Genomic DNA, 25,800 nt, shown 5'->3' on the forward strand with positions numbered 1-25,800 from the left:
AGGTGAGGCAGTGTTTATAAAGCAGGAGCTTAGCAGCAACACACAGTTTAATACAGCAGATAACAGAGCTGATAGAATACAGACCGCCAGGTGAGTCTCACATCAGGAAATACAGTCGACTAGCTTTGATGATATTTGATTGTTACTGCTTGCTGATATTTTTTTGTTTTCTCCTCTGTTCCAGACTTTTCCATAAGAAGAACTCATCATGAGGTTACTTTTACTTTTTGCTGGTAAGATTTATTTATTTTTTTTCTCCTGCTTTAATATTGATTTGGTTGTTCTCTTTCTGTTTCAAGTTTGACCTATAACTTTCACCTTGAACTTTCCACACCAGATGTTTAAATTGTTGGGAGTTGTCAGTGCACAGGTTTTACATCCAGCGAAACACTGCAGCAGCTGATTATACTGATCTCTCCATTTTCTAGCAGAGAGGAGGAACTAACCTGAACACAGCTGCTGCAGTGATTGGTTGAAATCCTGCATACTCTCTATTCATGATGGCACATGTTTAAAGAGTTGTTAACTCTGGAGGGGTATTACTACAACTACTCTACTTTGCACTGACAAGAACATGACTTTAGGGAAAATACTGAATACTTAGACCTTTTTAAAATCTGACAAAACAAAATATTGTTAGCAACTTGTTAGTATTAGTTCTCAAATATGTAAATACATACATATTAAAGGTGAGGCACTCTGACTGTGCCTCACCTTTAAGAAAGCATCCTTTTTGAGCATTTTCGGTGTGTCCTTCATGAGTGCTTTCTTTTAGCTTTTTAATGTTTAATGTTTTTAATGCTTGTTTAATCTTAATTCCATCCTACTGATGAGTTCAAGGCATCCATTGGTACCAAGAGAAGTGCTAAATGTGATAAATAACGCACCAAAGTCAGGCTAAATTTTGGCAAGGAAAAAACTGGCACAACCATTTTCACAGGGGTCCCTTGACATCTCATTTCAAGATATCTGAATGAAAATGGGTTCTGTGGGTACCCGCAAGTCTACCATTTACACATCTGTTCACTTAATGCTCGTGTCATTCAGTTTGGGGCAAAAATCAGGCTACAGTTTATTTGTGTGAGGTACAAATGTGGTGTTTTTGCCTAATCTGTTTGAATATTACTGCATACTGTGGCCCCTGAGCAGTCTTGGAATTGCATTAATTGCATCTGACTGGAAAGCTGAGACTTTTGTGGATTAAATGAGCCTAAAGTTATTCATGTGTGATGATGTTAGCCCCCATTGTAGCTATTTCATTTCAGTGATGCATTTTTTTAAAACTTAACCTCACTGTATAAAATAACCAACTGTGACCTCTGGGAAAATCACAGTCTCATGAAACTTTAACCACAAAGTAGAGTTTTCTGAACAGAAGTGCTCGCCATCCAATCACTTTCACTATCAATTTTTACAGATATTTCCAAATATCAAAAGTTTTTAATATCGAATCACAGCATGGAATTTTCTGCGGTGCCCCTCAAGGTCTCAGTGTCTTAATGTGGTATTTAGAGGGATTTTTTGACTATTTATATCATTTCTTAAGTGAAAAAAATGCTTAAATTTAGCACCAAATATCTTTAACAAACTGTATCAATCCAAAAACTGTTGCTGCAACTTATGAGACATAACTGAGTCATCATATACTTCCATCATAATGTTCTAAGCCCTTGGAAACTCTAAATAGGTTGAATAGGCGCCAAACCAAAACACAATGTTTATTATAGATTTATAACTAGAAAAACTTGGCATACAGTTCTGAGCTGATGTATATCACTTCTATGTGGAATATACTACCAAAAAAATATATCTACAATAGGAATGAATAAATCAGTAAATAAAGAAAGTCTTTTATCCAGATTACACAAGATTATAAATAGACAGTATTTTTGGTGTGTTTTAAGTTTATATAAACAATCTTTACAAAAAGAGATGATTTTCACCAGAAAATAAGTATAATTAATTGTCATAAATACAAATTTTGTGTTACTGTTACAGCATAAAAAAACAAATTTCTGCATGCACTGTGGTTCAAGTGCCGTGTACTTGAAAAAGTAGGGTTGAAATTCCCTTCCTTTTTCTTTCCTTGTTTCAGACAGTACTTGTATGTCATGATAAATATCCGTATTGATAGTGAAGTGGTATACTGATGTTTTTAATGACTGATATTTGTCATATAGTTACAACTCACTGTAATCTTTTATTTCTTGTTGTGCTGCCTTCTATCTCACAGCCATAAGTGCAGTATCACAGGCCCAGACCGACTGCTCTCGGGGGGCTTGTTACCCACCCAGCGATGACCTGCTCCTTGGCAGGGCTGACCAACTCCATGCCACCTCAACCTGTGGCCTCACGGGCTCCGAGGTCTACTGCACCCCATACCAACAGGTAAGAGCACAATCCTGTGTTTAAGGACATTTATTATAAGTTTGTGTCGCTCTTTTTCACTATATTAGTATCAACATCTACAAACCTGCTGTGATCAAATCTAGTAAATCATCTTGACCAAAGAAGGCTGGCTGCTAGTTGTCTGTTAAAAATGTGGGAACAGGCATACCTGAGAGAAAGCAAAAGCAAAAACAGCAGTTTCAATGCTTAAATATTGATATTGGTTTAATAAAAACCCATGTCAGTCAAACAAGGGCATGAACACAGTCTCAGCCAGCTGTGTTCACCCAGGCAATGCATGGGTCTCTACGTGGGGTTTGCGTTGTCAGGAGGCGAGCGGTGCAGAGGTCACAGTGAACAGACAGACAGGATGGAGGCTTTGGTGGTTTTGGCTGGACCGCCGGCTGTCCATCTGTGAAACAGTCTGATTTCAGTGCCAGAGCCTCGTGTTGCAACTGTACTCTTTGACCAATGTCTGCAAAACCACTCGCTAGCCCATCTGCTGGCTCAGCACAAACCTCCCATCACTGGATTCAAACACTGATTTTGTAATAAGAGAGAGAGCAGAGGAAATACACAGAGCAAGAGTCAAGGCTGTAATGTTGCAATTTTTATGTTTGTTAAAAAATAGGGAGAAAAGTGCCTCTAATGTGATGTTAAAACTTTTGTTTGCAGTACAGATATGCTTTTTCTTAAATCAGGTATCATGCTGACGATTGTTTAAAAAAAAAAATTCACTAAAACAAGTGAAACTACACTGGAACCCAACCCACTGGGTGTCAATATTTAGGTAATACTGAATATTGTTAAAGGTTAAATTTGGTGTTGTGTATCTGCTGTGTTGTCACTATTCCGTGAAATAGAACATTTTTAAAAGAGATGTACTAAAAGATATTTAATATGTGCAGTAACAGTTTTGTAACAGTGTATGATAAGATTAATGGTGCAACACAGAATAAGTGGGCAGCAGAGATCAAGAGCTGGAGTGTAGCCCAGCTGTTACTAAACTACAGTCCAAGGTTCCACAAGTACTCATTGATTATGAAATGTATCATCTGCAATGTGTCTATAAACTCCCACCTTCAGATAAATGTAATGGAAGAAAAACAGAAGTCTTCTAAGCTAGAAATCATTAGATAAGTCAGTAGAGTCTATAATAAGTTCTACCACCTCAAAATGATGACTAAGTACAGTACTTGAGTAACAGTTAGTGAAATAACAGACGTAGCCACCGTGACATCACCCATTAGTTTTTGGGACTCCTGCACGGAAGCCTTGAGTTGGCATTTTTGATGTAGCCATCTGGCAGCTTTGGAGCCAGACTTTGACGTGAGGGTGGCGATAACTCTAACTCTATCTGCTAGCTTGGATTATACAGTGCATTTTACAGCTATGGTTAACTATGATGATGCCAATGCTAATGCTAATGCAAATCCGGAACCATTTATAGCATTGTAAGGCGTACCTTCAACCAGGCAGGGTATTACTTCATGCCAATAGAATGTTATTGCATTTACATCACTGTTATTATGAAGGTTAATTCCTATTAGATGGAAGGTCAACCCTCTGAACAGTTGTCATGAACAGGGAAATCAGCTTCCAAGCCCCAAATTTTTTTTTGTACCAGGCTGTAAACATGTTTATTTCTGCTGTAAAGTTGGGGTTTTTTAACACTGGGGTGTCTGAGGATAGGCTTGCTCTTGGAGCCAGTCTCAAATGCCCATTAAAGGAACTACTGCTACTACTACTAAAACTACTGTTTTTGACACTTCAGTGTTGGCTTCATTTTTCAGCCCTGGAGGTTGCAGCTTGAAGTTATCACATGTAGCATTACTATACTGTCACATGGAAATATATTTTCTCTTTAAAAAGTTATTTTCAAACTTTAAGTGATTTTCATTATGGTCTTCACACAGATATCCTAAACCTAAGCAATCCAAATCCAACCTAAAAGACAGAGCAGCACAGAGAGACAGGCAGGATAATGTTTGTGTTGATGTTACACAATCTTCAAACCTTCCAATGTATGTGCACTGTGTTGAAGCTGCCTCAGGGCATGGATAGCTGTGTTAGGCGTGGACTCTCTGTGATTGATAAATACCTTTTCCCCTTTTTTTTTTTAATACCTGAGCCGCACCTTGTCCAGACAGGGAGGGGCAAGAACACTCAGCTGCATCTCAGAGCTGACACATAGAGACAAATACCCACATATGCATGACTACCAGGAAAGAGCAACAGTGATAAAGATGAAAGCCCTCACAGCTATTATTGAAAACTAGTCAGATCTTGTTGGCTATGCATCATCACACTGCTGCAAGTACCAAGTTTTACAGTGAACAATTAAGTGTAATATCAAATGAGTAAGCCTTTCTAGCAAACACTGTAGAGTTGATTCAAGTCTAGTCTAGTGGCTCAGTGTTGCCTTGGCCTTGAATATTTTGAAGGTGATGTAGATTGTATTTGAAGGTTTTGATAGTAATGTGCAGATGTGTTGACTCAAGTCAGACTCAACTGACAAATTTGATGACTTCAGACTCAAGTTGACGAAATCAAAAAAAGAACTAGCAACTCAACTTGGACTTAACCACCAATGACTCATGACTTCCTCCACTTGCCTCCGCATATCCTGGAAAACCTGGGATTTTGTATTGCAGATTGGTTTTGATGTTGGAATAGAATTATTTGGTAAATTTTAGAATTTCTTATGTTGATACATCAGTGCAGTCCTGTCCAGGGGACCAGGTTAAATTTCAGCTACTGCAGTATATCGAGACTTAAAGGTTCTATATATGAGATTGTGAACATTGACATACAGTAGCAGCAAAGAACTCCTTGCTTTGTAAAGATATAGGGAGGTCATATTGTCCTTAAGACACGCTCCCTCGATGTGTGTTATAATCCAAGCTTCTCTGTTCTTTGTTTTGGTGGCCAGGTGGCTGTGTGTGTATGTTACTGCATGTAAGTCCCTCCCTTCATGGCACACTTTGACTAATTGCTGCTGGCTATTCGCTAAATATGGTGGCTAGCCGCCATATTGGCTCAGCCACCTCCATGTTTGCTTGAGATGTTAGAGATGAGAACTGTGTGCAAGCAATTCCCGGCTCAGAGTCTGAATGTCATGTAGCCTCTTCAAAGTTCAGTTGGTAGGGTGATACGTTCTCCCACTTACAGTCTGTAGACGACAGTTAAAGCCCTTATTCTTTTTATTTATTTATTTATTTTTTGTTATTTTTGTTAGGGTTGCACCCTACTTACTTGCATCTTACCAACAGTGTGTCTTACTGCGTGCTTTCATGTTATATTTGCTTGCAGATGTGCACAGCTTGTCAATCTTGTTTACAAAAACAGAAAACTATGATGGAGATGGGTTTGCCTTTTTGAGGGCATATATAGAAAAACATTTTTGATTTAACGTGAGTTCTTCTTTGAACATGGGCGTATTTCCAGGTGGCAATTGAGCCCCTTAACCCCACACGCCCCAGTGCAACCGCACTGCCTGCACGGTCTATATTTACGCCCCTGGGCCTAACAGATTTTGGTCATCCCAAACAGTTCCCAACAGTTCAGAATCACTCCATCCAGCCCTTGATATATCAGGCATATTTTGAATTAATCCTAATACAGATACATGTAATATTCTCTTTATGCTGTTAATATCCGATACTGATAATGTGACTATGTGTCCTTATCTTTAACCAACATCAGTGATTTCATTCCTGCTGTCAGTAGTTAACGTGAAGTAGTGCAGGTAGTTGAAATGTAAACTCCTTTGGTTTCAATGCAGACACAGATTTAGTTTAGCCAACTCATTTTGTCAGTGTCCACTTTGTGCTATAACTAAGAATCAAATACTTGTCCCCAGTTGATGCAACAGTCAGCTGGCAAGTGCAAACAGTGTGTGTTTGAAGTTGCAGATTTGTTTGAGGTGATACATGCAGTGCCAAAAGCCACAAACCTTGGGGAAAAATCCTCCACGTAGAATCACTTTTAACCTACATTTATAAAGTTAAGAAGAACCTCCCTGTCATGCTTACTGGGTTAACAAAGGTGAAGTAGGTATAAAAATGGCATGGACGCACTCGAGTCTTTAAGAGGGTTAAGTCTGTATCAGCCGAGATAAGATAAGATTTACTGTTTTGCAACAAGATAAAAAAGGTTGAAGATTGAATACATTTAAGTTGAAGTCACTATTTAATGGTGGCCATACAACAAATATATGACAATTATCATGTTGTCTATTATGTAGCTAGGGTCAGTGCAGGACACACTGAAGCTGCTATTTGTGTATGTGTGGGTGTGTGTGTGTGTGTGTGTGCGTGGGTGAGGGGAGTTGTATCTTTGGAGGAGGGTAAACTGAGTTTATCTGCTGGGCTTTAGGACTGACATGTTGATGAAGAGAGCGCATCAATGACACAACTGATTACTTAATGTGTATATATATTGTCTGTAACTGTCTGCTCTTGTGTGTGTGGTTACTGGTTAGAATTCATTGAACTTTGACTGTCAATCAGAACAGCCCATAGTGTTGCTTATAATAGTTAGAAGTTAGTTAGAGTTCTTTCTGTGTTTCCTTTTCTCTGTCCGCCATGCGGCAGACGATTTTATTCGTCACTGCCAACAATTTACCCACATTTGGCTGGTGGTGGGTGCTAGTTTCAGACCCTGGAAAGACTGATATCTTTTTATCACCTGTGCATCCAGTTAGTTTAGCCTAGCTTTGCAAGAAGGAGAAACTGCTTTCTTGTTTCATCAAAAGTGGGAAAAAGCAGCCATTTACATGCATGTATCAGAATATAAGCAATAACCCAGTAAAGGCCAAAAAATCTACACAAAGACCCACAGTACAATTGAAGAATTTATGAATGTGTGATTTTTTTATGAGTTTATTCATATTCTGAAGCACTACTTATAATTTTTTTTTCTTTGGTCACAAAATTGTTGTTGTAACTCCTGACAAGTAGGAGAAGCTGCAGCCAACCAGCTGAAATCTAAAAACTTCAGGCTGTCAGACCGTGGGTTAATAATTGTCTTATTGGCATCAAGGTTACAAAGCTACAGCAGAACTGACATTTATGTCAAAGCATTGCAATTTATTACTTTATAGGCTTTATATGGGTGAGGGCCTTTTTATCTATTGACTACGATAGACGCTTTAATTCTGAGGCTTATACTTTACATAAGACAGAGACAAGGCCAAGGTCCAAAGTTGGCAGCAGGCTGACTTTGTGGCAGAAAGGAGTATCGATTCACAGAACGTCCACATATAGACTGGAGGCCATTTCTTTATTTAGTTTTGTTTATTGTGTTGTTTTTGTGCGATTATTTTGCACATCGATATATTTTTTTAGCTTTGGTCTTTGTACTGAATGCTTTCACACAGAATGCAAATATTACGCGACTTCATTTTTTTCAGAACAAGCAAGAACTAGCTTTCGCACTATTTTGCACCAATTTCTGAGGATTATAAAACAACAACATGGAGGATCTTACATCCAGACCAAGACAACAAACTTTATTCCTCCTTTCCTTTCCTTCCTTGACAAAGGCAGCACATACTAGATCAACTCCTTTCATTCTTACCTTTCACAATAAAAGCCCTGCACATATAACATTACCGTACACTGCAGAACTGTTCATGACAGCGAATTCAGATTCACTTAAAGAATTTCACGAAGAGAAGACTCAATACAACAGATTTAAATAGCTTAAGCTGTACATCTTACCTCAGACAGACTGCTCTGGGTCAACAGGCTCCCTGTAATGTTTGTGGTCAAATCTATTCACATGAAAAACTTTTATTGATCAAGTGTTGCAACTATTGCAAATTTGCATCGCTGCCAGTGTGAATAGTTTTGATGCAAAATATTTGCAGGCACGTATTTCGCATTTTCGTGTTGTTTATTTGTCACATCCCCAGTGTGTAAAGGCCTTGAGGCTGCTTGTTATGAAAGCAACATTTCCAGATGGTTTACACAGGGCAATTTAAGGAGTGACCTGGTTGGTGCAAGACTGAAAATAGTTGGAATGTGGTGAGATCTGGCTACATGGCATTTATGCTTTTTGAGGTTGTCACTATGATCAGATTAAATGACTATGCTGCCTCAACTCCTGCTGTCACACAGCCCGAGACATGTCAGACTGCATGTTGAGCCTCAACCAATAATAGCTTTTGGTGTTTCACATCCTGCGTGGCGTGCAATGATGATTGACCAGGAAGGGCCAGAGACAGACCTCTTGGGTCAGGAATGTCAACAACATGGCATCCAAATCATCACAGAACATTTCATAAATGTTTTGGAATGGGAAAAGGCAACAGTCTTTCCACTGGGGTCTCAAATGGTGTCCCACTAGACTCAGAATCAGCTGTCCTCTACTATGAAAAACTACACAATATAAAATGACGATATGTGGTGCTCACAGAGAGAAGTAATGCCACACTGTTCCCTTGCTCACCTATTCAACACATTAAATTAAAGCTGGGTTGAGCGGCTGCCACTGCAGCCTTCTTCACTGTACTGAAGCAGTTACTGCTCTATAGGCAGAAAGGAGAATTTTCCCTCTCAATGCACCATGACATTTTAAATAACTAAGTGTAACCACAGATCTGTTTGAGTCTGAGAAATGCCATCTGGGTTATCTCAGCACCGGCTGGTGTGGAGACCACAATTTTATCATAATCCATCCTAATGTGGGTGAGTGAATTGAGACACGTAGCTGGCGGGAAAAACGTAAGCAAGGCTATTTATGTTGTAACAATCAGCAATCCCAAAAGAACTTTTCCCTACAGGGAAAGCTGCCATGGTCTGTGTGCCAGAGCAGCAGTCATGTCCAGAGTACTTAGATGAGGGGGAGCTGCTAAATATTGACGAGAGAAAGCAGGGGCCCAGCTGTTAGTGATGAGAGCACAACTTGCTGGGTGTCTTCCTAAACTGCACGCAGCTCATTTTGTGTGTTTTTTTTGTTTTGGGGGCGGGGGGTTATACATGTACATGCAGACTTCACAGGTGCTTTGACTGATTCAGGGTGAGTAGACAATCACCCACAATGTAATTTGTTGGATGAATTATTTAGATGTCTACAGTTGTTGACTGGAATTGTGTCAGCAGAAAGAGTCCATCTTCAAATCCTGTCAGGTGGATAAATTCTGCATGTGAGACACAGGTGTCACAAAATGTAACGTATGCAAAAGATGGTCAGATTTGAACATTGGCAGCACATTTTTCCCTCTTTACCTGTTACTAGGGCAAAGTTTATGCCAACAGTGTTGACCAGCTGAAAACAGATTTTGCCTTAATATAAACCTGTTAGTCATTGATTTCTGTCTCACGGGCACCTTTGACCTGGTCAGTGACACGGCTTATCTAACTGGCATAGCACTGAGAAAAAGATATAAATTTGGAAGTTGGTCTTAGGTCCATGGGACATTTTAAGGACAAACACCTGTCACTCACAGTGATGCAATTCCATTCACACATACACCAGATATTACAATGTAACTCTGCAGGAAAGTCCAATGTTACTGACTGGCATATGTGTTGTTTTTTTTGTTCCTTAGAGGAGGATGAAGTGTTGTCCATGTGACTCCAGGAATCCAGACGGTCCACTGGCCCACACTGTCCAGGAAGTCCTGTCCACTTCTGCACCAAACAGATGGTGGCAGTCCAGGAAAGGTGGGCAAAGAAATAAACAAGCACAGACAGACAGACAGAAAGAAACAAAGAAACAAAATGGTTTCTACTGTAGTAGCAGGAGTGAAATGGTATATTTCCAACAGGTTCTTATCTTACAACTCGATCAAATGGGTTTTAATTAATGGTAATCAACCTCATAATTATGGGTTAACAGTGTCCTGCCACACAGACTATTAGGTTGAGAATGCCATTTATTATCTGCCAGATAATGCTCACACTATTTTTTCACAGATTATCTGTCTCATGCACTACTGTCAGGATATATTGACATTCTGTGACAGACAGTTATTTCTTTAAATAAATATAAATACAAATATGAGGCTGAGAATCACAAATAACGCCCATTTAATATTTGAGAAAGGGTGACATTTCAAAGTATACTTTGCTTTATAGCCATTGATTTAATTAACTGAGCTCTTTCCATTTTTTCTCTTCCATCATATTCTGAGCAGTCCTCACCAGCAGAGGACTCTGTTACAGTAACCCTAAAGTGTGCTGAACAGTTTGCTCTGGCTGCAGGAGACGAAACAACATCAAATCTGTCTGAAAACGAATTTAAAAGAAAGCATTGTGTTTCTGTGTGAACATCTGTCATAAAAATGCTTCTCTGCTTGTTTGTCCTGCAGAGGTGGATCCAGTCACTCTCCAGTTGGACCTCGACAACCTTTTCCAGCTTGACAACCTGGTGCTCAACTTCAAGGTATGATGCAGTCTGCGATCACTGCTGGATCATATGAGCACCACGAATCTGTTCACTTCTGTCTTTTCTATTTAACATTTGATGAGTGTTGCGATACTGCATCCACTTCTAAAATAGATCTTATGAGTTTTGTTTAGAGTTTATGAATCACATCTCAGTATAAACAGTGCATTTTATTACTCATACATTATTTACGAATTTTAAACCTGAAATGTTTACTCATTATTTCTTCTTTGCAGGGTCCTCGTCCCAATGCCTTTGTTATAGAGAAGACACTAGATAACGGCAAAACGTGGCAGCCTGCTCTCTACTTGGCTACAGACTGTGACAGAACTTTTCCTGGAGTTCCCACGGCGACACCCCTGACCCTAGACGATACATACTGCTACACACTGCCCCCTACTGGAGGAAACCCATACCAAGACCACACAGTAAGGACAAACACCTTGTTGGCAGGATTCAACTGCTTTACTTGTCTTCAGTCAAAGTAATCATTCAAAATGTGTGGTTTTTCCAGATTACAAAATTATATTTGCAGGACAAACAATTTCACTTAAAATGTTTAAGTTTTTATCATTACTTACCACAAGAGGACCTTATTTCAGAGCAGCAGCAGAAAACGTTTTTGTTTGTTTGTTTGTTTTTCTGCTTGTGGGCATAAAATCTGGCCAAATTCAATTTAAGCTATTATATGCGTCAACAACAACAACAACAAAAAAAACTAAAAAGAAAAAACTGTGGAGTTTAGGTGAAAATCAATTAAACAACATGTCTTGTTTTTAGTTGTAGTTTGGATGTCAGATTTTTCATTTTAGGGTGTTTTTTGTGTCATTTTGACCGTCAATATACTGTTTAATTTTCTTTCTTTTTTTTTGTTAATTTTTTGTACAACCTGGGTTTTATTTTCCTGTTTTGTACCTTAAAAAGAGCAAATGACTTACGTCCTGATAAATAGAATTTATTACCTTTAAAGACACAAACAAAATGTATACTGTGCCTTTAGATACCACATAATGCACATGACAGGTCAAAGCTATTGAAACCATGAACTGTATTCAACAAAGAAAACGAACGAAGCCACGGTGACATCACCCATAGTTTGGATTTTGGCCGTTACCATCTTGGATTTTTGGGGCCAGTGGTGACCATACTTGGACAAGACGATGGAGATAACCCTTATGCTATCTGCTAGCTTGGTTAGCACAGTTAGGCTGTGGTTAGCTGTGGTAATACTAATGCCGATGCTATTTTTTGCTAGCGAAAAACAGGCTTAAAACCATAAAAAAAAAACTGTACTTAGAGGAAAAACCGAACACTGGACCCCTTAGAGGGTCTTCTAGTAAAACCAAACACTGAACAGGACTTCTTCAGAGGCCAAAACCGTTTTTTGTATCAGGTTGTAAAGTCGACATCTTAACATGGGGATCTATGGGGACTGACTTGCTCTTTGTGCCAACCTCAAGTGGCCATTTGAGGAACTGCAATGTTTGGCAATTTAAAGATCCATATGTATGGTGTAATAATATGTACATTCCTCTTCTCCAGATCCAGTTCAGTCCTTTGCGTCAGTATGCTTACGTCCCAGCTACCAAAAGCCAAAAAATTGAAGGTAAGCCTTTGTCCGTCATGAATTACTACACCCAGTTGAAGGTTGTAGCCTGCTGACTTGACAGCTGCCTCATCCACAGATGTGTCTGCAATAACGGGGCTGAGGGTGAAGATGACGGAGCTTGGCGATGTGCCACGTCTACCAGGCAGAGCTCTCAGTAGGTTTTTTGCCCTGAAGGAGATGAAGGTGATAGGCAGCTGTATGTGCCATGGACACGCCAACCGATGCCTGCCAGAAACGTACAACAATCCACTGCCCAACAGTATACAGGTATGTACAGTATGCAGGGGTTCGGGGGCATAATATTTCCAGTTTATTTCTTAAACTAGGCTAAACACACCCTGGACCTGCAGCACTTCTGTTCAGATAGGAGACTGATATTGATCTTATCATTGGAGTTTCTGTAAGACAACGAGCAACAACAAAATGTCAGCACTCCAATTGCTACAATGAGAAAGAGAAAAAAGTGACCACTACTGTAACTGAATCACAGTTGTGCCAGCAGGGTTCTCTCTTACCACAAAGTTTGCTAAAAACATTGAGCTGAAAACGATATGCTGGTTAAAGGCTGCCCAGAGCGTTAATTAATGAAGCAGCTTATTCAGCTGCTGTGGCCACCAGGACAGTGATCCTCATGCATGCTCAAATTAATATCAAAGAAAAGACATTTAGCAGAGAACCCTCACATGGCTTACATGCATGGTGTAGTGGTTAGCATTGTCGCCATACAGATTTTGAGCCCACGGGCCAGCCGGGCCTTTCTATGTGGAGTTTGCATGTTTTCCCTGTGCTTGCATGGGAAGACATGCAGATTAGTTTTATTGACCCATAGGTGTGTATTCTAATTTCCAACTTTCTGCATAGTAACATTTTAATCGTCAGTGCAGGCTGTAATCGAGATGCATTTCACTTGAATAAGCTTGCTGGGATAGCTTGGTGCTGTGATACCCATGTCTCTGGTACCAGTCCTCTGTTGATCACAGCGTAGAGTGAATGAGCTGACCTTTGACTGAACATCTTTGTCATGTGCCCTTTTACTGTGTCTCTCTGTAGGTGAGTCCTCAGTGTGACTGCGAGCACAACACAGCAGGTGTGAACTGTGAGGTTTGTGCTGATCTCTACAATGATCTGCCCTGGAGACCTGCAGAGGAGGGAAACACTCACACCTGCAAACGTAAGACTTCACCCACACCTGTTAAATGTCTCTATAAACAAGGGTGATCAGCATGATAAGCAAGACCCATATTACAAGGAGTGGAAGAAAATGTTGAGAACTAGATGCCTTTTTGTTTTATTGTTGTCTTATATTAATTCCCCATTATCAAAATAAGTAACATAAGGGCTCTACCATAGATGGTCTGTCAACACTACCTTTTCATTTTAAGACACCCGTGCACACATCAAATAAAATGACTGTTTTAGAGCCATTAAAGCAAATTGTTTGGGGTTTTTTTGTGTGTAAATTGTCTTTGGGATACATGAAAGGTACTTTAAATCAAATGTATTGAATTAATTTGACTCATTAACCTTAACTATATACCCTTTCACCCTCTTCTCAGGCTGTGAGTGTAACAACCACGCCCAGCGCTGTCACTTTGACCAGGTGGTGTATGAGGCCAGTGGGCGGAAGAGTGGAGGTGTCTGTGAGGGTTGTCTACACCATACAACAGGGCCAAAGTGTGACCAGTGTGCCCCAGGCTACCAGCCAAACCCTCGCAGCCGAATGGACCGCCCTGATGCCTGCATACGTGAGTGGTTCTTTAGTAAAATGCTAATTATTTAAGTTACTAACTCTCAGTTGGATCCTTCCCAAGCCATACACATCAAAAATATGACAGCAGCATGCAAGTTTAAACTTAAACTTCAAAATTGTGCAAAACATTTGGATATAGATATAATCTTTGATGAGTGGTGGGTGTTTGTGTTGCTGCCAGGCTGTACATGCAGTGCTGAGGGGACAGTGAACGGGGGTCGGTGTGACGACAGCACAGGCTTGTGTCAGTGCAAAGTGAACGTTGAAGGTCCCCGCTGTGACCGCTGTAAGAGAGGCTACTACGACCTCAGTGCCTCCAACCCTCTGGGCTGCTCAAGTGAGTCATCTAACACCGCCATATCACACTTAGTAACGGCACAGTCTGCTTTTTCACCTCTGTTTTCAATGAGCACTAAACTAGAAGCGTGTTCACTGCATGCTCCTGAATGTTACATGTGAAAGTACATTTAATCTCCAATAGTTCACTGATCCTTTCAGCTATGATGAAAGTGTGTGTGTGTGTGTGTGTGTGTGTCTGTGTCTGTGTCTGTGTCTGTGTCTGTGTCTGTCTGTGTGTCTGTGTGTCTGTGTTTTGACACTTTGATGTTTTGTAACTCCAGATATCAAGTTATTAACTGTTAGACTTTTCTTTTGCTTCTTTAAAGGGACAGCTCACCTCCAAATCAACCGGGAGTGCTATTTATCCATCTAGGGTGTTTATGTGTGAGTTGCACAGTGCTGGAGATGTCTGCCATAGAGATGTCTGACTTCTCTTCAATATAATGGAACTAGATGGCACTTAGCTTGTGGTGCTCAAAGCACCCAAAAAAATAAACTTGAAAATCTCAACAGCAATGTCTCCTTCCAGAAATGGTCTTGAGTATCTTGGCTAACTGGGTCATGATTTCTGAAAAGAGACATTGCTGTTGAGTTTTTCAGTGTTTGTTTTTTTGCATTTTCAGCACTACAACCTGAGTGCCATCTTGTTCCATTATATTGAAGAGAAGGCAGACAACTCTACTGCCAATGTCTCCAACACTCGGCAACTCGCCCCAAAACAATCTAGACTAATAAACAGCACTACATGTAACAGGAATAATATGAATCTTTATTTGTTGTGAACTGTCGCTTTAAACTTCCACTGATACTTTCACTAATAACATAATTATGCATACTTGTGCGGAATCTGATGTGTGTGTGTGTGTCCATAACTCCTTCCTAACTCTGATGTTACCCCCACTGTCCAGAGTGTTCCTGTTCACCAGACGGGTCACTGTCAGATGCTTGTGACCCACTTACCGGCCAGTGTCCCTGCCGTCCCCACTTCCACGGCCTGACGTGTGACGTGTGTTCAAAAGGCTACTGGCAACCACCCCTGTCAGGACGCTGCCAACCCTGCAACTGTGACCCCACCAGGTCATACAGTGATGCTTGTGATCAGGTATGACTACTACCCAGAAAGAATGTAACATGACAATATGAAATGTTGTAAAAAAAAAATAAATAAATAAAAAGAAATTACGTAAAAATATACTTAGATAAAAGTACAATGTAGGTCAGATAAAATGTACTCTGATAACATTTTACACTGGAGATGGGGGTAAAGAGAGGGTAAAGAAGTAGATGTATGTAATGATAATGTTATATGATAGACCTATTAAATGAAACATTTATTTATGCTACAAAAAAGTGCATTAACATGTCAACATATACACATCACATCACAGAGCCCTAATGTCCATATCAAGAATATATTATTTTTCTATAAACTGCACTTTGCAGCCAGAGCATACAACTGACTATCAGTTAAAAACATATTACCAGAGAAGAGGACAAAACTCAGGCAATTAAACAAACATGACAATAAATAAAAGAACTAAAGTTTAGACATCACAGCAGGAGCAACAGGCAATATTAGACTACATCGATTAAATAACCCGCAACTTCTCAAAAAACAGCAGCTTTATAAGACATAACAAGGCAACAACACAGACGTGCATTAACAATATAAACTCTCTGAGATGCAAGTGAGAAAAGAAACGTTTTCTAAGTCTAATCCAACTTATTTTCTCTCCTATGTTTATAATTCAAGAACAGATGATAATAATGTTTTTCCAGGATCATCTTTCTAGGTTCTTTAAATTTCTTTTTCATCTGTGAAACAGTTGGAAAAAAGGTTTTGCCAGGATAATTGACAAGTGTTTGTTGTTGTAATACCCATTTCAGCCACAAGAGGCTGACGTACACCACTTCACTGTGTTCCAAATAGGACTAAAAGCATTTATGTTTTCTTTAAGATGAGTTTTAAAGGTAAACTTCAATATTTTTCAACCTGGACTCTTTTTTCGCATGTTTTTGTCAGGAAGTGACTAATGGAGACAAATTGTGTGTTAGCAAGATAAGTAGCATTACTGTCACGTCCTTCTTTTGACTAGAAATGTATTCAAATATATTTGTATTTTAATGATGTAAAATTATCTTGGCAAAACTTTTTTCACCTGTTTGTAAGTGAAGAACACGAGAAAAAAACATTTAGATCAAACTTAGAAAATGGATCACCTGATCTTTTTGTTTCTCACTTGTTTCTCTGGACTTCTGTAGCAGAGAATAAGTAGATGGATTTGTAACCAGAGTTTGTGTCCAGTTTGTATTTATTATGAAATGACACTAATAATAAACTGTTTCCTTCTTTGCAGGTGACAGGTCAGTGTCCATGCAAACGAGGCTTTGGAGGCCTAACATGTAGCGGGTGCCCAGACAACACATATGGAGACTCTCTCTTAGGCTGCCGACGTGAGTCAACTCTTTGTGATTACTCTACTAGAAGCAATTTTTTAGCTTTGTGGGACTCCATTCGAAGTTGTAGTTTAGTTTACTGTTTCAGTCAGATGAAAAAAAAAACATATCAGTCGTGAAAATTTTGCTTTAGAAGCTTTTATTGGTAACTTTTTACAACAGAAAGTACTGATATTGTCTTACTTTGTTACAGTAATTCCTTGGCTGCAACTACACTGCTACATGTAGCTACATGCTAATGTCAGGGTTGCTGATGTTAGCATGTTGAATATTCTTCCCAATTTCATATCATATTCCTGCTGAAAAATGTCCGGTTATGGAGACTTTGATTTAGAAACGTTTGCTGGTGATTTTTCATGGTAGAAATTGCAACTATTTTTCATTCCAGAGATGGATAACACCCGTAAATGCCGAATAATCAGAGCAGACTGAGCTTTTTCAAGAGACAGGCGCTAAAATGAAGCGTTTCAGGCAGAGGGTGCATACAGATGTTCCAACACAGACCGTACAGGAAAAATAATGTGTTCTTTTAAACATTACAGCATGTAAACATGTTCTAGTAGGAGCCTTAAACACAAGTATGAACATGATCATGAGCATAATCCTCTTTAATGTAAACATAAACTTTATTACTTTTTTACTTAGATTACAGTTGTTTTTTGTTTTTTCAAATATAATATTGTTGTTGTGTAAAGTATGTTGTTGTTTGGTCAGTGTCTAGTTTTGATACAGTTTTTTATGTATGGAGTGGTATCTCAGTAGTATTTTCAAAGTAACCTAGAGGATGGACAACAAATGCCAAAAATAGCAGATACAAGTTGTATCTGTGAAACATATGTTGCTCCATGAGGCACTGGGGTGCAGCAGTGAAGCAACTTCTAAAAAATCCACATCAAGTATGTAGGCACCTGAGGCTTCTGACCCTCAAATTGTTGTACATATTATAATAAAATACTTGAAACTTTTCATCTCCTCCTCCGCAGAGTGTCAGTGTGATATTGAAGGAACACTTCCAGAAGTTTGCGACAAGAAGACAGGAGCCTGTTTGTGTCGGCCAGGTGTCATTGGTACTCGCTGTGACACCTGCAATAAAGGACACTGTGACTCCTTCCCTAGCTGCGAGAAATGTCCCTCCTGCTTCTTCACCCTGGACGCCCAGAGACAGAACCTCAGCTCAGCTCTTGAGAGACTCTCCCCGAAATTGCCTACTCGTCCTGGAGGTACTGGTGATCTTGGAAACTTTGGACCTCGTATCCGCGCCCTGGAGGCCAGCCTGAAACAGATCCGGGACTCCATCTCCCTTCCTCTCACTACTGCCTCACAGGTCAATGATGCTCTGTCCCAACTGGACAAGCTCAGGTGAGGGACAGCTGAGAAAATATAGCCAGATTTTGGATTTGCTATAAAAACACCGATCAGCTCCAGTTAAAGCTTTTCATCATTGTTGTGGAATGTTTTCTGATATTCATGAATATAATTTCTTTCCCCTTTTCCAACTCTTGGATGGAAACTGATGCCTTATTAAGCAACTTGTGTTTTTGTCTCAAAGGGACCAGATGGACAAAGTTAACGATGACCTTCCACCCCTGGCAAAAACTCCTAATCTGGACACAGAGCTGGACAAAATGCAGGATCTGCTGAACAGCCTCAATAAAGAATACAAAGCCAAGAAAGATGCAAAGGACAACTCTGTTAGTTCAAACAATACAGGTCAGAAACGAAGACACACAAATCAGTGTCAAACACTACACCTTTAGTGATGGATCATTAATTACATATATTCTAATAAAAACTTACAGTAGCTGTATGCCACATTCAGAGCATATCTATGATTCAGAGTCTGAGCCACAATTGTCTGCACACGACTCTCAACATGGAGGTGGCTGAGCTGGCGGCTAACAGTGTTGACAGAGCTAATACTGTTAATTGGGGTAGGTATTATGCTTCTGTGACGACGCCATTTTGCCACTGTGGATTGGGACAGTGTTATCAGCAGTGACCGTCATGAGCGCATTGCAGAGTTGCAATGATTAGCTAGCCTGTGGTATACACTCACATGCACTAACATGCATGTGTGGCCACCGTTTACTACAACAAATTACAGAAAAGCAACACACACACACACACAGAGGCAGCATGACTTCACTCTTAGGATGCCATTACACCACTATATCTTTACATAGAAGGTAGTAGATTGCTGCTATATTAATGCTCTGAATGTTGCATACATTTGTTTTAAAACATGGCACAAGCTCACTTAGTATTGGTTTAGGTAGAATGTCTGACAGAAACACATAATTTCCACCTGTTAATGAAACAGACATTGTAATGTGGTGACATTATAACATATACTCATGTTGCTTTTTTCTGTCTTATTCAGGAGCTATTTCTGCAATCAAGAACGCCTACGATGAGTCCAAAGACGCAGCTGACAAAGTAGATGCGAGCAAAAAACCAGTGAAGGAATCAGCTGACATCAGAGAAGATACTTTGGACCTTCAAAAGCAAATACAGCCAGGCAACACCAGAGACCTGGATAAACTGAACCAAAACATGGCGTCCCGACCAGACCTCACTCCTGTTGCCAAACAGGTAACAACCAGGCCTCAGTTCATTAACATGATGCTGTGACGTCTCATTTAGGGAGATAGATTATAGTGTATTTTTGGAAAGAAAATACTTTGGAAGAAGTACAAGTGTAAAGCTGAGCAGGTCTGCATCTTCTAATATGTGCCATCTTTAGGAATATTGCAATATAGAGATTCTATTGCAGCTCATTGGGAATGGTATCAACCCCTGATATTTGATGGCCATTTTGTTATTGGGACCATATCTTCCATATTTCCTCTTTAAATCCTAATATCCCTATCTGTGACTTTTTTTTTTCAGGTATGTGGCAGTGTTCGCTCAAAGCCCTGCACCCCTCTCCAGTGTGAGGGTGGAGATCTGTGTCCACCTCCTGGAACCCCACCTTGTAAAAAAGGTGAGAAGTGCGTGGGCGCCCTCCCTCTGAGCAAGAGGGCTGACGCTGATGTTAAGGATGTGAAGGACCGACTGGACAATCTCGCTGGGAGGATCACAGAGGCTGCAGAGAAGGTACACACACACACACACACACACACACCCCCTCTGATCACTTTCCTCTCCTGTTGACTCCACAGGCACATCGCTGTAACTTTACTACAAGAGCACAGTCAATTTTAGATGTTGTTGGAATATTATTTTAGATTATTGTCAGATTATGAAAAACAATATACAGATTCTAAAGCATTATTTAACATCAATTCCTTACAGCTCCAGGATACACAGGACACAACCAATCAGGTGCGAAAGTCTGCAGAGAAACTGTCCAATAAGATGAAGCAGGCCAGAGATGACCTAGAAGACGACTTGAAAGAGACGCGTGACGTTGTAAAAGACCTCAAAGATTTCCTGACAGGTAAAGAATGTTTTGGTACAGAGGTTAGATGGATAAAGTGCCTTTAAGAATGCCCTTCCAGTGGAGAAAACACAATGCCTTGCCATGTTGGCTGCCTTACATGCTAGAAAACATCTGCACACTGTTGCCCGCAGCTGTTTTATTCACCCAAGCCCCTCCGTCAGCCTGAGTCTGCCCCTGAGTGGACGGTTATATGGAAGTTTACGTGGTTTCAGTAATGATGGCTGGTTTGGAATGGTTTCATGAGATGGGGATGCCAAGGTTGTGCCTTTGCAATTTTGCCTCCAACTTTTCCTTTTTCTGTCTACACAGACCCATCCTCCAACCTGACCCAGATCCAGGAGGTGAGCGACTGGATCCTGAAAGCCAAACTGCCTCTCAACCTTGCTGCTCTAAAGAGGAAGCTGGAGGATCTGAAGAATCTGGCGGCCAGTCTACCAGACAGCACTGATGTGTTGAACAATGCTGAGCCGCAACTGGAAACAGCCAAGAAACTGTTGAAGGAAGCCGAGGATGCCAGGTGGGTCTTTATACGCCAGCGTGATGGTTACTGGTGCTTATTGCTGCTTTTTCAGATAATAATCAGTTTTGCAAATTCACAGCATTTAAAAAAGCCAGTATTGCAAAACTAGTGTTACTAATAATCCCAGGATGGATATTAAAACAATTCACAAAAAACATGGAAAGATGCATCTAAGTGCTCTGATATGTATTTGTAGTGATGATAAATGTCATAATGATGTAAAAGTTTTTCTCTGATCGCACACTTACAGGGATACGGCACTGGGAGTAAAGGACAACGTGGACGACTTGGTGACAAACTTAACCACAACGGAGGACTCCCTCGCTGACCTGGAGGACAAACTGCAGGACAGCATGGATCTCATAGACAACCTGAACAACAATCTGACTATGGTAGGAAGCATATAAACATCAAACAGTGGATGGGTGACATGGTGGATCATTCATTGAAATAAAAGCTGTTTGCCGAGCAGTACTGAGCTTTAAGGGTTCTCTTCATGCAGGCCAAAGACAAGCTAAGCCCAGCTGAGAAGGCTCTGGATGATGTTTCAACAATGATGAAGCCAATAAAGCCTCAACTAGACGAGCTCAAAGACCTGCTGCAGGATGCAAGGCAGGAAGCCCAGGATGCACAGGACAATGCAGACAAAGCTGAAGATGAAGCAGATGCAGCAGATAAGGTGGGAGACCTGCTGAAGCTGCTTAAGCAGGAGTTTGAAATGAACATTTACTTTTACAAGGGACCAGTTTAAAGAGAAGTTATTATGCTAACTTTCAGGTTCATACTTGTATTTAAGGTTTCTAGTTGTTTACATGCTTTATTGGCCAGAACACACTTTATTTTCCTCATACCATCTGTGCTGAAACACCTGCGTTCACCCTCTGTCTGAGACACTCTGTTTTAGCACCTGTCTGTTAAACAAAAAGGCCCAGTCTGCTCTGATTGGTCAGCATTTTTGGGTCTTTCGTATCTGTGTCTCTGTACTGTCACTGCAGCTGGGGAATGAGTGGTACGGAAAGTAGCGGCACTTTACAGTGAAAACAGTGAAAATCACCAATTAAAGCTTCAAAATATAACTGAACATGTTCCAGCAGGAATATGATCCCAAATCAGGAGAAATTACCATCAGCAAGCAAAAGATAACATGTTTTCCTGATGTTAACATGTAGCTTCATGTACATTAGCAGTGTACTTACAGCTGGGAATGACTATAACGGAGAAAAGTGGCACTTTCTACCATATACAAATCACCATAAAAGCTTCTAAACATGATTGGACACTCTCCAGTGGGAATATTATCCAAAATTTGAGAGAAATCAGGCCTCTAAAATTAGCCCGTGGCTACATGTAAGGTCAATTGTTCCCCTTTAAAATCGTATCTTGGGCTAAGGGCGAAGAGTATAGCTATTGGCATTTTTTAGTGTCTTATACTGTAATGGTATGGGGGGGGGGGGGTTATCACAAGAACTTCGCCAATCCACCTGTATTTAGTGTAAAGGTAGTATAGAGATATCAAAATTAGCTGAAACATTTAAATAGTGAGTTATGCAAATGTCTGCATTTAGGGAAAGTTACTGAAAATCTCCTGGAAGACACCCTATTGAGACACCCTATTAAAGCTGCTTGTTGAAGAGGGACGGTTTAAATATGTCTGTGTGTGTGTATTTGTAGGAACTGTCGTCCGTGGAGGACCTGCTGGACCGTCTCAAAGACGCGGCTCCAACCCCTGGGCCAGGTGGAGGCGCAGGGCCGGTGGGGGATCGACTGGCGAAGCTGAAGGATGATGCTGGAGTTCTGGCCAACACCACTGAAAACATGTTGAAGTCTCTGGAAGGTAATACAGCAAAACTGCACCACCACCATCAAGTCTGTGTTTCATAAACTAACATCAAACTTTTTTTTTTTTTTTTTTTGAGTAATGTCACTCACTTTCAACAAGAAAGCCTCATAGATAAGTCTTTACACCATTGCTCTGAAAGGCAATTTCTCAGGGTGATGCTGAGATGGTTGATAAATATAGCTGAACTTAGTGTTTCTCTCTGCTGATTCTGACTTGACTGTTATTCTGCCTCAGAGGTTAGGAAACAGAATTAATATGGAAAGGAGACAGGCTCTTTGGCAGGCAGTAAACTTAAAGAAAAAGACAACTGAATGAGAGACACATGAAATTTTGTGTTGTAATATAAAAAGAGGCATTGTTTAAATATCAAATATGAAATATTAGATATGCCCTGGTTTGCATATATTTCAGAAATCTGGATAAAGCCAGGTTGAATGTTTCATTCATTAAGAGTCAAAGGTTTTTTTACAGAGGGAATTTTTGATATCTCTTTTCATCACTCCATAAATGTCAACAGCCATAGAAAAACATTTTTGCCATGTTTTTAGGAATAAAATGATATATAAATCGGGCAAGGATAATATATGAACAAACCCCTCTGTTAGAACCTGGTAAAAGTCTGGTGTATGTAATCCGCTGGCACCAGACATCAATATGACGTTGGAGAGACATTGGACTCTTACCTGGGACAGACATTAAATTTTGGTTGGAATGAAAATCAGGTTGACAATATTTTAAATGTCCAACAACTTAAGATTTCACGTTGTGTGGATGTCAAGATAACGTTGGCATGAGATGCTTGCAAGACATCGGATTTTAGTTACTTACACAACACAACTTAAAACCAGCAAAATATCACCATCATCTGTCATCAGTATTCTGTGTCAAATTGACATTGGCATTAGACACCCTGACATTGAATTTTGGTCACCCAACGTCACAGCCTAATTCAAATAACTATCAGCCTGTAGTGCGGTTGGAGACCTGCTGGGTTAGTGCTACTAAGGTGGAGATGTCTGGCTCAGAGTATGAGGAAAAAACTCTGGAATTTTACAGTACATATCTTTAAAGGCTATTTTTTCAAGCAAAAATAAGACACTACAGGTAAATAGGGTTGAACAAAAAAAAGATATCACCATGAAACTTCCCCAGTTAATAATTAAGTTTACCAAAATGTTATGTTTAAATAAGCAAAGGGGGCACAATTATCTAATAAATATGTGCTTTTTACATACATTTTCAAAATAGATATTGGAACTGAAATAAACACCTAAATGTGTATTTTAGATGTTATCTTTCCACTAGTCTGAAAGAAAACACGTTATAGAAGCAACACAGCCCAGTGTTTCCACCTGTAGTATCTTCCATTTAGATTTACAGTATCTGTTCAAGAGCATTTACTGTCACTTTTAATACTGATTTAAAAGCCGTTTTTCCCAGAGTTACCTTACATGATGGTCTAAATGTTTTTGTTTGGTCTTTCAATTGGCCTTCTGCACATTGCCAGAAATAAGAGTCTGGCAGGGAAACACTAAATCCTTTCTTGAATGATTTTTTCTTGGTCTTCAGATTGTACTTTTATCTTTTTCCAGGTAAAGCTGATACCCTTAGGACGCTGCAGGACGAGATCCTTCAGAAGTCAACAAAGCTCGAAGGACTCGACACTAAGCTTAAAGACCTTTTGAAAGCACTTCGAAAGAAAGCCAGTGACCTCAGCACCTGTCAGGGCTAAAAGTCCCCAAGCTGCCCTCCGAGCAGCATCTGCTGCTGCCATCACTGCAGCACTTCATACCAGCCTTCCACACCATTTACACCTTCTACTGTCAAAAAAAGTTGTCACTTTACTAAGAGGAATTCCTCACTAACTCTGGGACACTGCTACAACTGTTCTCCATAACATAGAGAGGTGAAGTCCCCCCACCCTTTCGGTGGCCCTCATGGGACCTTAATTGGAAAAAACTATGGATGGTAGTCAACAGCGAAAGACAAGTCAGTTTATTAACCCTTTTACACATATGATGTTTGTCAATGTAAAAGATACAAGATGCAAGTCAAAAAAAGTTGCACTTTGTTGTAGGTTTGTCTTAGCATTGCTGGATTGGGTGTGAAACCATTTAGTGAACTACATTTCTCGACTCACACAATCTATATCACCAGCACCAGCTAGCAAGCTAAGTAACCTAGCTATGGTCCATACACAAATGTAACATTATCTTACCAGATGTATTTTATTCAGCGACTCCTGGCCTTTTTATCAGTTGGGAGGCAAAAGAACGAGCAAGACCTGTTGCCTGTGTGAGTACAGCCCAGTACGAAGCACACAAGCATTGTAGCTTCAAGAGAGGAAGTCTTATGCTTCAATAGTTTTAAAATAAACTGTGACTTTCTAACCTGCAAAATTATCTTATTTATCAACAAACATCATATGTATATAAAATGCTGATTTTTGGGAGTAAGGTCCTACGGAGGTCCAATGTAATGGGACGGACTTCACCTCTCTATTGCACCTCTTCTCTGGCAGTTGTCAAAGAATTGTGGGAAATGTAGGAAGTCATTATCTGGGGTTGAATGAGATAGAAAGAGCGTTCAGGCTGAGGTAAACTTTTACTCTCCACCTGGAATACACTGTGCATTAAAGACCAGTTATAAGTAACTGGGTCAAAGTAGGTGGGAGTGGGTGGGGGGTGTGGTTCTATTTACAGATCAGAAATCCTCAATGTGTGTATAAATACATTTTAAAAGTACCAATATTATCACATTGTATGGGTACGTATCGATATTTGGTCAAAAACATTGTGTTATTGTGAGTTTGTCAATATCATTTTCATCATTGAGCATTTTATCTAGAAAAATATCACAGCCTTTGACTTTCTGACAGCAAACTTTTATTTGTCAGCAGCAATACACTTTACTGTGAACGTAACATCACAGTTACTGCATTTTTAGGACTGAAAAAGAGGGTGAATGTTACATTATTTATTTTCTGTTTTTCATCTGTTGTTTGTGCAGAATCCACAGTATTTAAATAAAAGCCCATAAATGATTTGGTGTGTGTCTTACT

At 40.0% G+C, this 25,800-nt stretch overlaps 1 protein-coding gene across 2 annotated transcripts; it reads left to right on the forward strand.

Annotated features, from left to right (window-relative positions):
- Nucleotides 1-25,782, forward strand: LOC126386760 (laminin subunit beta-3-like). 2 transcript variants are annotated; one of them, XM_050039324.1, is made up of 23 exons: nucleotides 1-90; nucleotides 185-233; nucleotides 2,234-2,388; nucleotides 9,944-10,058; nucleotides 10,706-10,779; nucleotides 11,019-11,210; nucleotides 12,325-12,388; nucleotides 12,468-12,658; nucleotides 13,442-13,562; nucleotides 13,948-14,136; nucleotides 14,323-14,478; nucleotides 15,389-15,582; nucleotides 16,838-16,934; nucleotides 17,921-18,296; nucleotides 18,487-18,647; nucleotides 19,318-19,529; nucleotides 19,827-20,033; nucleotides 20,232-20,376; nucleotides 20,689-20,896; nucleotides 21,150-21,291; nucleotides 21,402-21,578; nucleotides 22,571-22,733; nucleotides 24,332-25,782. In XM_050039324.1, the coding sequence occupies exons 2-23, from the start codon at nucleotides 209-211 to the stop codon at nucleotides 24,469-24,471; spliced, it is 3,504 nt and encodes a 1,167-aa protein (XP_049895281.1). In that variant the 5' UTR covers nucleotides 1-90; nucleotides 185-208; the 3' UTR covers nucleotides 24,472-25,782. The 2 variants fall into 2 exon arrangements, with proteins under 2 accessions (XP_049895281.1, XP_049895282.1); XM_050039325.1 differs by lacking the exons at nucleotides 1-90; nucleotides 185-233; nucleotides 2,234-2,388 and adding an exon at nucleotides 9,239-9,411.
- Nucleotides 25,783-25,800: the final 18 nt, after the last annotated feature.

The sequence above is a fragment of the Epinephelus moara genome, chromosome 24, assembly GCF_006386435.1.
Source record: "Epinephelus moara isolate mb chromosome 24, YSFRI_EMoa_1.0, whole genome shotgun sequence".
Classification (NCBI taxonomy): Eukaryota; Metazoa; Chordata; class Actinopteri; order Perciformes; family Serranidae; genus Epinephelus; species Epinephelus moara.